The 14,001-nt window shown below is 48.3% G+C and overlaps 1 protein-coding gene across 1 annotated transcript; it reads left to right on the top strand.

The window, feature by feature from the left end:
* Positions 1–7,196: 7,196 nt before the first annotated feature.
* Positions 7,197–8,036, top strand: LRRC10 (leucine rich repeat containing 10). Its single transcript, XM_004429404.3, has one exon. The coding sequence runs from the start codon at positions 7,197–7,199 to the stop codon at positions 8,034–8,036; it is 840 nt and encodes a 279-aa protein (XP_004429461.1).
* Positions 8,037–14,001: the final 5,965 nt, after the last annotated feature.

Consider the following 14,001-nt stretch of genomic DNA (forward strand, 5'->3'; position numbering starts at 1 on the left):
GGGGAAAATGGTCCACTCCCACGGCCGCCCGGCGGGGAGGGACTCGGGTGCCATCCTCAGTCAGTGACACGCGGCCGTCAGTGAAAAGGATGGATCTTTTTTGCCCCAGAGAGTGGCTTTCCGGGAGATCCTTGTATAGTAACCCAGGGAAGGAGAGCGGAGGGTGGAAGGGGCTCAGAAAAGAGGAAACCACGTGCTGAGGGACCAGACCGCATGGCCACAGATGTCAGAGCTGCCCGGACTCCTGGGTCACTACCATCCGGGAAGTGCCCGCAAGAGGTTCCCGTGGCTTTGGGTCCTTATTATGCAAATTGAGATAAAGCAATCCTGAGAAAGACCCGGAAGGGCTACGGGTGTTTAATTCCCAAAGAGCTGAGGGCTGTCAGGGGAGAAAAAGAACGGCCACCAAGGGGGCCAGGCGAGCGTGAGGCGGGACAGTCTTCTGGGCGGGGTGCTTGGGGTGGAGGAGGTGGAGCGGGGCTGCACCACCTCCAGACCTGCCGCCTGCAGCTCTCCGTTCCCGGGATCCCCAGGCAGTGCTCAGAACGGGTGCTCAGAGGGGCTCCGGCCGCTCTGGGTGGGAGATGGAGGAGGCAGGGGGGTCTTAAGAAGAATCACCAGGCATCATGAAAGCGATCTGTCCTTTGTCATTTTCCCAAGCGACTATGATAAAGATTTAAATTGGGTTCCATTTATTGGGGGTGCTGTATGATGTTTTTAATTCAATGCAGCAGCAAGTCACACGGGGCCCCAAGTCCCCGGCCTCACGAGGACTGCAGGAGCATGCACTCACCTCTGTTGGAGCGCTTGGGAGCTCACACACACCCAGCCCGTGCCAGCTCCGTGTCACACTCCCCTCGGTGCCAGGTGAACATGCCCAGAAGCCCTTCCCATGGAATCCCGCAAACCCAGCTCCTCGCCAGCTGAAGGGGGCCGCCCAGTGGGGTCGTGCTCAGGGCTCAGCCTGCTCGAGACAGAGTGCAGAGCACAGATCACTGCCTCTCCACCCGGCACAGCCTCCTCGGGAAGCACGGCAGCAATGCCAGCTCGTGAGTAGATGCTGCGCCGACTCCTCTAGTACAGTGTCTCACCTGGTCCTCACAGTGGCCCGGTGAGGCGGCCCAGGATGATGCCCACTTCACAGATGAGGAGCCCAAGGTGCAGGAAGCTTGTCCAAAGCCCCCAGACTAATAAGGCAGCAGAGTCTGGATTCAAACCCTGCGAGGTCTCTTTATTAGCACAGCCCTCGCTCTTAACACTAAACTCGACTGCCATCTCACTAACCACAATAGCGTAGTGAGAGTATGAGTTAATCAAAATCTAAATTACAGGTTAGGGCAAAAAGAAATCTTTTTTTTTTTTTTTTTCAGTTTTCAGTACATACAGAGCCAGGCTAGGCAAACGCTACCCAGCAGGTGTCCTATTCTGGTGGACTGCTTTCATTTCATGTCAATGAACGTTTATTAGTAGCTGACAGAAATCATTCTTATCCATTGACGTTTAGTCGACCTACCAGTTTCCCGCCTAAGTAGCGCTGTCATCTCTGATAGGCTGTCACGTGCAATGTTCCTGGATTCTTCTGAAGGTCTTAAGATTATAAAGCTTCCATTAGAAATCTTCTAACAATACACAGTTGTTTAGGAAACTAGTCATGTCCCAGCTCTAGGATGTCATCATAGATTCCATATTAATTGTCTGCTTTAATAAACTGCTCACAACAGCCCTCTAGATATAGGAAGAAAAATTAACTGCAGAATCAGACAGCCATGGGAGGGTGGGAGCAGAGGCGCAGCTCGTTGTCATGGGTACTTGTGATTCTTTTTGGCTGTCAGTATACAACTCACCTCCTGTGTTTGGGGAATTTCTCACCTATGAATCTTGGTGGTGGGAAAAGGCCACTCCCCATCAGAGAATCCCAAAACTCCACCACAGCCTCCCCGAGGTTAGGGCAGGGCATGAGGCCAACGAGCCCTCCCCTTCAGATCCAGATTCAACTGCAGAGAAGCGGGGCCGCACAAAGCCCGTGCTGGGAGGCGGAGGCTACACCAGGCTCGGGGGCAGCGTCCAGCACCAGTGGGGTCAGGGGTACAGGCAGCAGGCTGGGCCCAGGGGTGTGACCACGATGTCTCCCGGGGCCAGTGCTGCACCGTGAGTTGGGACGTTGGTGCTGGCTGCCGCACCCAAGCCCCGCTCCCCAGGGCACCCAAGGAGCGTGTGAGCTTCCTAATACCTTGTAAGAAATTCCTTTTCACCGAATCATCCAAACACAGTTTCTGTTGCATTGAAATTAAGAACCTCGATACTAGACCTGCTCCCTGAAGCATCTGAAAACCCAGCGTCAGTCAGCTCGGGACCAGGGTTTGTGCAGACATCTCGGTGGAGGAGTCTAGACGCAAAACCAGCAGGTACCAACGGTCAGACACGGTCCGGGCTGGGTTTCAGGCTTGAGGGGACAGTGTGGCTTCTGGACCGCTCTTCTCAAAGGCCCAGGACTCTTCTCTTCTCTGCGTCCAGCCTGTGGTCTCCACGATCTCTAACAGAGGGAAACCAGCTGCGTTTCAAAGCTAATTACTGAACACAAAACAATTCACTTTATGTTTTCTGTTTCTGAGACCTCCTTGTGCGTCTTTTGCGACGTGGACTGTCTTTTCTTTGGGGTGTGTGTATTTGTGCATTTGAGTGTTTTCCTTTTGGCCTAGGCTGTTTTCGTTTTTCTAGGGGTCACCTTGGTAATTTTACACCAGTTTATCATGGAGGCTGAGCCCAGGAGTGGACAATGAAGATCAGCGTCCTTCTTCCTCCCTCGCCCTCACACACACCCTGAGTGTCCCTGCCCCAGCCCCCAGATGGCGGCCGGGGCAGATCCTACAGCTGTCCTGACACTTTCGAGTATTGAAACATCTGGTCCCGTATACATCACCGTCTACCGTCTCCTCCAATTTAAAACCTTCTTTCTGCCCAGCTGAGGCTTGGCCTGTGGCTTGGGGACCAACAACAGAAGGGGTTGGCTCGAGGTGGGAGATACATGCTCCGTCCTTCAGCTCTCCTGCCCGCCCCCACCTCACCCGCTGAGGGTGGGCCCAGCAGGAGGAGAGGATGTTAGGTCGCTCCAGATAGCGCGTGTTTTTAGTTCTCTTTGGCAGAAACGTGCCTTCTGTGGTGGCAGATATTCAAACGCTGGCTCTTTCCTGGACGTGCTCTGGGGACACCCTCACCCGGGCCTCCTCACGGCACTTGCCTGGCGCGGCCGTGCACTCTCCTGCTGCCCTGTCTGGCTCGGAGAGCCAGCCGTCCTCCTGTCTCCCTGTGCCCCTTTCCTTTGTCGGGGCCGTTGGCTCCTGGACATGGGATTCTTTGTGGGAGATTATCTTCCTCAGAATTTTGAAGGCACTGCTCCATTACCTTCTAGTTTCAACAGTGCTGTTTCAAAGTCTAATGGGGTTCTAATTTCTGACTCTTTGCGTGCAGTCTGTTATCCTCTGTCTAGACACGCCTAGAGTCTTCTCTTTATTCCCAATGTCCTGAAATTTTACAACAGCGTGTCTCGGTGTTGGTCTTTGTTTGTGCTGGGAAGTTGATGGAGCTTTTTGCCAGAGAACTCGTGTTCCTCCACCTATAACAGTACTTGTTTGCTTCCTTCATGATTGTCTCTCTCCTCTTCTCCTCGTTCTTCCTGGGACTCACTATTTGGATGTTGGGCATCTGAGTCTGCCTCCTCATTTTCTGATTCTTCCTATCCTTGTTTCTTGGGGTTTTCTTTGTCATATCTTTGTCTTTTTGTTCTATTTTCTAGGAGATTTTGTCATCTTTTAATGAGACTTTCTCAAGCCTTCTAATGTATTTTTTAAATTTTTTTAATTGTGGTAAAATACACATAACATAAAATTTACCATCTTCACCATTTGTAAGTGTTCATTTCAGTAGAGTTGAGTGTACTCACATGGTTGTGCAACCAATCTCCAGAACTGTTTCATTTGGAGAGCTGAGACTCTGTCCCCAGCAACAACTCCCCATTTCCCCTCCCCCAGGCCCTGGCAACACCATTCTACTTTCTGTTTTTATGTTTGACTCCTCTAGGTACCTCATGTAAGTGAGATCATACAGTATTTGTCTTTTTGTGTCTGGCTTATTTCACTTAGCATAATGTATCCAAGGTTTGTCCATACTGTAGCATGTGTCAGAATTTCCTTCCTTTTTAATGCTAATATTCCATTGAATGCACATACACATTTTGTTTATCCATTCATCCCTCAATGGACAGTTGGGTTGCTTCCACCTTCTGATTATCGTGAATAATGCTGCTATGAACACGAGTGTACCAATCTCTCTTTGAGACTCTCAATGACTTTGGATATATACCATGAAGTGGAATTGTTGGATCATGTGGCAATTCTATTTTCAATTTTTTGAGGAACCACCATATTGTTTTCCTTCTATTGTGTTTTTAAATTGTGCGTTTTTCATTTTTTATTTCTAAGAACTTTCTCTTGTTCTTAGAATTTTTTTTTTTAATAGCATCCTGCTTTTTTCATGGGTGTTACGCCATCCAAGAGCAGGCGTAGTATTCAGAACAGATGAGCAGATGACTAGGGCTCAAATCTTGGCTCTGCTACTCAGCAGCTCGTTCATGTTACATCACCTCCTTGTCCCCCAGTTTCCTCATATATCAATGGGAATACGAGTCCCTACATTTTAGGGTTGCCATAAGGATTAAAGGAGCTGACGGTGCCATCACCAGCACACACGTGCACTAGTTACCTCCGAGTGTACTGCAGTATAATTCGTTATGATTCTCTTCTGCTCTCTCCATTGTTCTTGCTTCTTGATTTCTTTTTTTTTTTTGCTTATTTCTACCTCCATCTTTCATCTGAGAGGCCTTTCTCAAGTGTTTGGTTATCCTCAGCTACCCGCTCATATTTAGGGGCCGGCATTAGAGAGCTGAGTGGAAGTTCTGTGTGTGAGTATGGAGTTTGTCGAATGGTGAGACCTGACTCCAGGACGAGAACCCCTCACGCGCTGGTGGAACCGTGTGTTCTGTGAGATCAGGGTCTGTCTACCTGTTAGCCCAGGTTCCTTGCACCTAGAACACAGTGGGAGCTCAGCACACATTTGATATCACTACTAACACTCTCCGAGCCTCAGTTTTCTGATCTGAAAATTGGAGGTAAAAATACGTATGTGGCAGGAGTGGTGAGAAGAGACTGTATGTGAAGGGCCTGGCACAGTGCTCAGTATTTAGTAGATAATAACGATAACGGGTGGCAATCATTACATCGTTACCATTTCGAGGGACATCAGGGCACTGCTGCATGACCATTTGTGGTCACCACCGGCCATGCTAAATATAGGGGCAAAGCACAGTCCCTGTCAAGAGGCTGGTTACTACAGGACCAATCAGCAAAGCGCGAGGGGGCTCAGGACACCAGCCCTCGCCCTTCACTGCGTACAAGGACCCTGGCTCAGTCGGGACGCTGCATTAGCAGCCAGCCCTGTGGACCGCTGTTCCTGTGGCATCTCCGCTCTTCCTCCGTTTAGTTAGAAGCAATTTAGCAGAAAGGTCTTGGAGGAGGTTAGAGGGTGTGCCCAGCCTCCCCCAAACCTGGACACTCTATGCAGAGAGCAGGCAGGCTGATGGGTTGTTTCTTTTGGAATAGAGTTTCTAAAAGTAATATGTGTCTACAGTTAAAAAAGAAATCAACAGTACAGGAGGGTGTACACGGAAAAGTCGGCATCCTGATCATCCTCGTGCCTTGGGGCAGACCCCAGAGACAACTGTTCCGTCCTGCAGATCCTTTTGTGCAGGTTTAGGAATGTGGGTATGTTTTTCCACATAGGATCATAAAAAACTGATAAGCCCCAGATCTTAACGTAATTGAAGTTGCTCACTTACCAAAATCCAACTGGTGGCAGGGAGTGTGTGGGGGCGGTGTTCTGATCCTGGCACCTATTCAGGGATCCAGGATGAACAAGGCCCTGTCAACTTCAACATGTGACTTCCAAGGTGGCCTCTAGGGTCACCCCAGGTGTCCATATCCAGCCAGCGGAAGGGGAAAGAGTGTGGAGGAAGGCGAGGTTTGTTTCAAATGAGCCAGGCCTGGTGTGACATACATCGCTTCTGCCATATTCCGTTGGCTAGAATTAGACTCCCTGACCGAGACCAGTACCAGTAACCGTCCTGGCCGGACAGCTGCTTCCACAACTCGACACCCGGGAGAGGTGCACAAACATTAGTGGGCAGGAGCCACATCTGACACAGATGCACTGGAGGGACACCCTCATTTATCCAAGCTTTAGGAGGCTGGATTTCCTCTTCTCTTTCTTTGCTTTTCTCCTTGTTTTTTGCCAAAGGGAAATTTTTAAAGTGTAGAAAAGTATTATCTGGTAAGAATGAAGAAATAAGAAAATGGACCCCTGTCTCACATCCACTGCCTGATTTGGGGGGGTGGGCAGGAGACACTATCAAGGTAAAGCCTTTAAGGGATGCAGATCTTAGACCCAGTGACCCTCTAAGGACATTTCCTGAAGAAATCAGTGGATAACTGCTCACGCTGGACATACGAGGATATTGATAATAGTGACACATTGTGAGCGACCTGGATGCCCAGCAACGGACAGCTGTTTAAATTACGGCACATCTATAGAATGCAATATTAGGTAGCTGTTTAAAATAAGGGCATGGATACCCGCAAACATAAAAATATGTCCATATGTTAGGACAAAAAATAAGACTCCTAAACAGTGTAAACTATCTTTTTTAAACAAATTGATTACTTGTAGCAAAAAGGCTGGAGGCCACACATCCAAGCGTCTACAGTGTACATCCCTGGCGGCGTGACTCTGGGTGTTTGTCACATTCTTCTCTTACACCTTTATGTAATGTCTCAATGTTTTATCATCAGAAAAAAACAGTGAAGCTATTTTCAGCTTGAAAGAAACAAACATAAAAATGTCGATAAGGGATTTGGGGCTTAGGCGATTGGAACAAGTGTGTGAGTCAGACCTGGCCTCCCGGACCCACTGGTCTGTGGGCCTGTCACCCAACACTCACGTTGCTATCAGGAGCACTTTTCTCTGTTGAAGTGGCTGGCTTTTGTCACGCGATCCCCAGGTTATAACAGGAGGGCAGAGTGGGCCTCAGAGCAGTCAGCAGCAGCCGTGGCCGGGGGGCTGGGGCGCGCCATGCCTGCGGCCTCGGCATGGGGAACACCATCAGGACCCTGGTGGCCTTCATCCCTGCTGACCGCTGCCAGAACTACGTGGTCGGAGACCTCCGGGAGATGCCGCTGGACAGGATGGTGGACCTGAGCGGGAGCCAGCTCCGCCGCTTGCCCGTGGTCGTGTGCTCCTTCCGGGGGCTGGTCAAGCTCTACCTGAGCGACAACCACCTCAGCAGCCTGCCTCCGGAGCTGGGGCAGCTGCAGAGTCTGCAGATCCTGGCCCTGGACTTCAACAACTTCAGAGCTCTGCCCCAGGTGGTGTGCACCCTGAAACAGCTCTGCATCCTCTACCTGGGCAACAACAAACTCTGCGACCTCCCCCGGGAGCTGAGTCTGCTCCAGAACCTCCGGACCCTCTGGGTGGAGGCCAACTACCTCACCCGGCTGCCAGACGTGGTCTGTGAGCTGAACCTGCTCAGGACGCTGCACGCCGGCTCCAATGCCCTGCGGCTGCTGCCGGGCCAGCTCTGGCGCCTCCGGGAGCTGAGGACCATCTGGCTCTCGGGCAACCTGCTGACCGACTTCCCGCCCGTGCTGCTCCACATGCCCTTCCTGGAGGTGATCGACGTGGACTGGAACAGCATCCGCTGCTTCCCCAGCCTGGCCCACCTGTCAGGTCTGAAGCTGGTCATCTATGACCACAACCCTTGCAGGAATGCACCCAAGGTGGCCAAAGGCGTGCGCCGCGTGGGAAGATGGTCAGAGGAGACGCCAGAGCCCGACCCCAGAAAAGCCAGGCGCTACGCGTTGGCCGAGGAGGACAGTCAGGAGGCACAGCTACCCGCCCTGCCTCCTCCTCTTCTTCCCACCACATCCTGAGGAGCTCAGTTGTGGTCAATGCCAACGACCCAACTGCAACACCTTCTAGAGACCTCTCCATTGCTCTGTGACACTGGGGTGTCTCTGCAGTGGGGGCTGATGGAGTCACATGAAATGCCTAAATCACACCAAGAAGGAAACATTTCTGGCAACAACATCTCTCCCCAAGGGCAGCTGTGTGCTGTAGGAAGCAGGACGCCTTCTTTGCAAGAAAACCAGCCTCTTCAAGCAGGTACTTGAAACCCTGAGGGGCAGGAAGGGCACTGAAACACACTCCAGATGTGGTTTGTCACAAGGCTCCGAGCTCCTCAAATAAGGTATTTGTACAGAACTCACCGAAGTTCAGGGGGCCTGTCCCCAGCCCTTTGCAGGGTCTATCTTCTTACTATGAATGACCATAAATGGTATGAAAATATTACCAATTCAGGCCACTTAAAAAGGACATTTCTACCTGGTCAGTTAGAGGCACAGACTCTGCTGTTGCAAAGGCCCAGCAGTTTTTTCCCCTGCAGTTTGGCGACTGCTGAGCAGACCCCTTCGGGGAATGCCTCCTGGTGGCCTCCAGCTGCCTCTGTAAAGTGACGTAGTGCATGCTGATTTAGCTCGTTGTCCCTAAAAGGTTTGACCTGAGGGCTGCTCCCAACCATCTACTGTCACTGACAACTCCACAAGCCATCTAGAAAGCAGAACCTCAAGCAATGTGGTCTCATTAAGTTCAAGCCCAAGTGTAATCCTGGTGGCCTCCGTGGCAAGGAGCACTTGCTCACACTAAAGGACCAGAGCTGGACTGAATCCCTTTCCACGGAGGGACCCACGTTCTAGGATCACAGTGGGTTGAAGGTGTTGGGCGAGAAGCCTGTTCACCTGACACACGAGTTTGGAAAGATGAACTGCAGGCCGCAGGAGCACAGGGAGCCTCTGCCGTGTCAGCCTCCATACCTCTGCCTTCATTGTGATTCGCTGACTTTTGTGGAGGGTCTTTTGACGTTCAGTGTATAAACCCAGGTATTTTCTGAAGTATGTAAATTGTGACCTTTTCTTCTTCCCACGAATACATCAACTTCAAAGAGACTGCTGTCAGTGGGTAATTTAATAACACAATCCTTTATGTTCTTGAACCTTTTCAGTAAATACACAAAAGGTGTCATCTTAGCTAATACTGTATTTAGCATTTAAAAAGTACTTTTGCCATAAAAGCATCTTAACCCAGCAGTTTGGTTCTAAAATAACATTATACGGCAGACTATTTTCCTACCACAAATACTTCCTGCTAAACCAGGAGAGTTCCATGGTATCACGTGCTCTCTCCCTATTGCCCCTCCCAGTCTGTAGAGGACCTGCAGCCCAGTGATTAGGCTGCCAAAGGGTCTCTTCAATTATTACATGTAGCAAGTTGTCAAACATTTAACTCCTTTAGTAACATGTCCAGATTCCTATTAGACAGCTAGGATTTATAGTCTATTTTCTCATTCCTAATGATTGAAACCAAACTATACTCAGTTGATGCAAGAAACTTTCTGCCAACAGCCCCGCCTTCTGCATTGTGTGCAGCCAGCCTTACCAGGGCTGTGAGTTTCTTCTGACCCAGTCTTCCCCTCCCAAAACTAACCGGCCCACCTTCTCCAAGGCAGCGCAGGCTACAGCCCTAACACTGAGTGAAGCTGACTGACCTATACAGAGTTCTCACCTAATGAGCTAACTGGCCTGAATCAAATGTCAAATTATAAATATTCGGGGCACACAGTCCAGCTGTTTTCTTCTAAAATAATCAATACACAACCAATAAACATTTCTCCAATAATAATGGTTACGTGTTCACCACTGATTTTGCTCTCCAGAATTGTTTTCACTATAGCGTTTCAATCTATTTTACAAAGTAACTATGTAAATGCATATTTACATTTCCATAACCCTGATGTTTTCTTGAAATTCTGACATAATTAGAAAGTTAAAAAGGGGAAAATTTTGAAGCACCACATGTAACTTTTTCACTGATTTTAAAAGTCCTGAAACCAAGTGTTTCATCAGAGGAAAATCTCTTGCAGAAGTTTACATAGAATTTTAGCTTCCATAAACATGAAGGATGCCAACTAAAATCTTTAACATTGATTCTACGGAAAGGAACCAACCAGTTTTCTTTTGTCCTAAAATGCAACATTGGTAAAATTGTAATTTCACCTAAAAAGTGGGCTTGTGCTCTAAGAATCAACCAGACTCAAATTTTAACTGAAAGCAGCTACCGCACACAGTAACCCAGGGGCAGTGCAGCAGGATGGCTGAGAACACAGCCCTTCAAACCACCTGAGTTCAAATCCGAGCTTCACCATTTACTGGTCAGTTAGCATCCATGGCCTCAGTTTCCTCATCAGTAAAATGTAAGTTTCTACCTCTCAGGGAACTGTAAGGAATAAACAAATTATTGTGTATAAAGTTGTTATGAGAGGTTCGGGGATTCGATTGGAGATGTAAAAGACACTTTCCACTCCAAACAAATGGACTGAAGGTATATTTTATTATATAGAGGATAGTAAAGGCGATAGTCCACAAACAGATCCGAATAGGTCAAATAATAAGAGGGAAAAAACACCAGCTCGACTGGAAAGGGAAAACATCCACATCGGCTGAGATAGCAGCAGATCCGAATAGGTCATATAATGAGAGGGAAAAACATCAGATCGATCGGAAAGGGAAACACCAGATCGACTGAAGGGAAATGACACAAATCAACCGGAAAGAGAAACACCAGGTTGACCGAAAAGAGAACACATCAAATCAGTTACTTCACAGTAAATCAATTACTCACAACATCCATGCCCCACTGCCGGGAGAGTCCTGTCAATCGACACGGCTGGGCAAGGATCACACGTCCTGGGCAAGGTGTCCCTTCCACAGGTGGAACTCTCACCGGGTCTCAGTCTCTAGCAGTTTATATAAGCAGTTACAGAGTTTACAGAGCAAGCATCTAGTGTTCCCACGCACAAATGGTTATCAGTGGCGTACGTGCACTGAGCCCCTTGGCTAACGTCTCAGCCCAGTAGTTGTGTACGTGCATTGTTCTCTTTGGTTATCATCTTAGCCCGGCACAGATGGCCAGTCCATCCCGTGCTACGACGCTCCAAGAGCCTTGAACTGTTACAACTTGCAACTCCCTCTGTGGGAGAAAGGCCAGTTCCCGGGAAAAGGCCAGTTCCCACCACACAGAGAGCAGCTTTGTATTTCTTTGTGTGCTGGTGGCTGTAGGTCAATGGAGCGGCCAAACATGGCTGTACTCATGTCAAGACAAAAGTGCATACAACAGTGCCTGGCAAGTGACAGGTAACGTTGACCTAACATGTTCTTTTACAAAGTGCTAAACCGTGCAGCACAGTACCTATAGTTACCCTACAATCAGTGTAACTCCTTGCTTAAAAGAAAAAACATAAACGGCAATAGAACAGAAAAGCTTTTTCTGTCTCAGTAAAATTTTCAACAACAGTATCTGTAGTCTTGAACATAAGAAATAAAACTGCAATGTGGTCCAATGCTTCTGGCTTACCTAAATAGAAAAACACAGACACGATTACCAGGGATTCACTTTTTAAATTTCTAAAGGAATATACTTTGCCCTTTTCCCATGTTATTCTAGAATTTGAAAAATCACCAAAGTAATTGAAAATGTGAGACTATTTCTTGGCACTAAACCCATGTGTGTCATGGGGCAGGAGGCACGGGACTGAAGACATGGGTGTGTGTCTGTAGACACTTTATTGCCTTTTGTCACTGTAAAAAAAAAAATGCATACACCTTGTAATTTCACTACTGTACAAAGGATATTAATGCTACTAAAAAAACAACGAAGTTTACAGGCTTTTTTCTATCTGGACTGTCCACTTCTGGAGAACAGGAAACAAATGATATACATCTTTGAATCTCCAGTGCCTAGCACCATTCCGCCACGTCACCTGAATCTTGGAGACTATCATGCACCCAGGGCACAGCACAGGGACAGACGGACACATGCAGCCCCACTGTGGGCCAGGTACTAGCCTCAGGGTCTTGTGTAAGTTAACTCACATAATCTCTTCAACACCCCTTTGAAAGAGGTGTCCTGTACTGCTCACAATTCAAAAATGAGGAATCTGAAATCAGGTTTGTCTTTCTTCATATTGAGTATCTGAAATGTTTTATGGTAATTCTAGATTTAAAGAACGGTTAAGTTCTTTCTACACTTCCGTTCAATTGATGTTGTAATGCACTGGAGTAGGTACAAGACAAGGCAGACTTCAGAAAAGGATTCTGCACCAAAGAGTATTCTAGAGGCTTTTATCCTGGGTCCTGGTAAGAACCTGCATTCCATTCGGTTACACGGAGCGACCTGCACAAAGGAACCACTGCCAGAAAGGATTAAAGGGCAACACTGTGGAGGCAACACTGAGGCACCCAGACACGAGCCAGAGCGGCAGCTGTCAACACCGTGAGGCTGAACAGAGAACAGCAACATTACCCAAACCCAGCGAGAGTGGCACCATGAACAGGGGCCGCCCAGCGAAACTGCAGTGCTGGGTTGCTGGGTTCTGCAGGGAGGCAGCCACTTCCAGAGACGAAGAGCAAAAGCGGGAAGAAAACAGCTCCTGCTACTTAAACCACAGGAAGCCATCCCCAGGAGCCGCAGGCAGTGAGCAGGGGTAACCCCGTGACCCCAAGCAGGCAGGGAACGGTTCTTGGCTTGAGGAGGGAAGGGGAGAACGGCCAGCACCCATACTAGCCTTCTTGAAAGAACTGAAGGCTGCTAACGACAGACAATTTCCTATGCGGTAACTACTCATGTAAATTCCAAATCACTATTTCCACGTCACAAGTCTTGTGAAAATGAGGAAAAACTCACTGCTTCCATATTGGCTGTTTCTGAGTTAAAAAAAACTCCATCCTAACACTATATAGGAATTAGAGGGGCCTAGGTTGGTACTTCATCTCTGAAACTGAAAAGACCTTAAAATTTGTCCACTCAGGATATCCTAGGCTTAAGACAACAAAACCTGTGAGGGTTTCAAATAATAGGAATTCAAAGAGGGAAAGAGGCAGGGGTGTATTCTTGAATATAATGATTCATTTCCCACCTTTCCACCTCTTTTTGGAACAACTTGAACACTGACCAGCCTATCCTTTTTAAGCCCTTTGAAGAAAATGAGCCCAAGTACACTTTCAGCTCAAGACCCCACTCAGGCTATGGTCCCTCGGGAGATGTTTAAACCCACCTCTCCCACTGAAACCTCTTGGTCATGATACGCTCAACGGCTCCACCTACTTGAGCTGTGGGATGAAGACTGATGTTATCATGTGTGATAAAGTACTTAAAGAAAATTACACAATGAACATCGGTATTGCTATTAATGTCTCTAAAAATACTCTAACAAAGAAAACCAAATTTTTCCAGTTTTAATAGCTTCTACAAAGTAAAAATGTAGTGAGACACTATTAAGACAAAAACCAGGTTGGTTTATCAGTATTTCTCTGAAAACCCTCTGCTCCTCTATGGGAACACGACGTCTCTCCCTGACGCCAACAGAGACACCCAGAGAAACTCCTCCCTCACTGCTGGCCTTGCTCATTTCAGTTCTTGTGCATCTGCAACAGACCGACGGACTAATAACCTCCAAATCTCATTCACGTTTAAGCCCTCAAACTCAGTACAACCTACCTACGTTTTCAGTATCTCTCCAGAATCCATCTGCCAAAAACAAAAACCCTGACAAGACAATCGTCCACAACAATGCCTAAGTCTGACCACATCCCCCTCTGCACCTACAGAGCAGCAGAGGTGCCTGAAAGAGCTTATAACCAACATCAAAAACACATCTCTTCTGAGGCTGGCCCCATGGCCTAGTGGTTGAGCTCACACACTCCGCTTGGCAGCCTGAGTTTGCAGATTTAGTTCCTGGGCACGCACCTACACCACTCATCAGCCACACTGTGGCGGCAACCCACA

The sequence above is a fragment of the Ceratotherium simum genome, chromosome 17, assembly GCF_057802395.1.
Source record: "Ceratotherium simum simum isolate JZ-2026a chromosome 17, ASM5780239v1, whole genome shotgun sequence".
In the NCBI taxonomy this organism is placed as follows: domain Eukaryota; kingdom Metazoa; phylum Chordata; class Mammalia; order Perissodactyla; family Rhinocerotidae; genus Ceratotherium; species Ceratotherium simum.

Coding starts and splice junctions, on each gene's coding strand:
- LRRC10 (XM_004429404.3), top strand. CDS start 7,197: ATGGGGAACACCATCAGGACCCTGGTGGCCTTCATCCCTGCTGACCGC.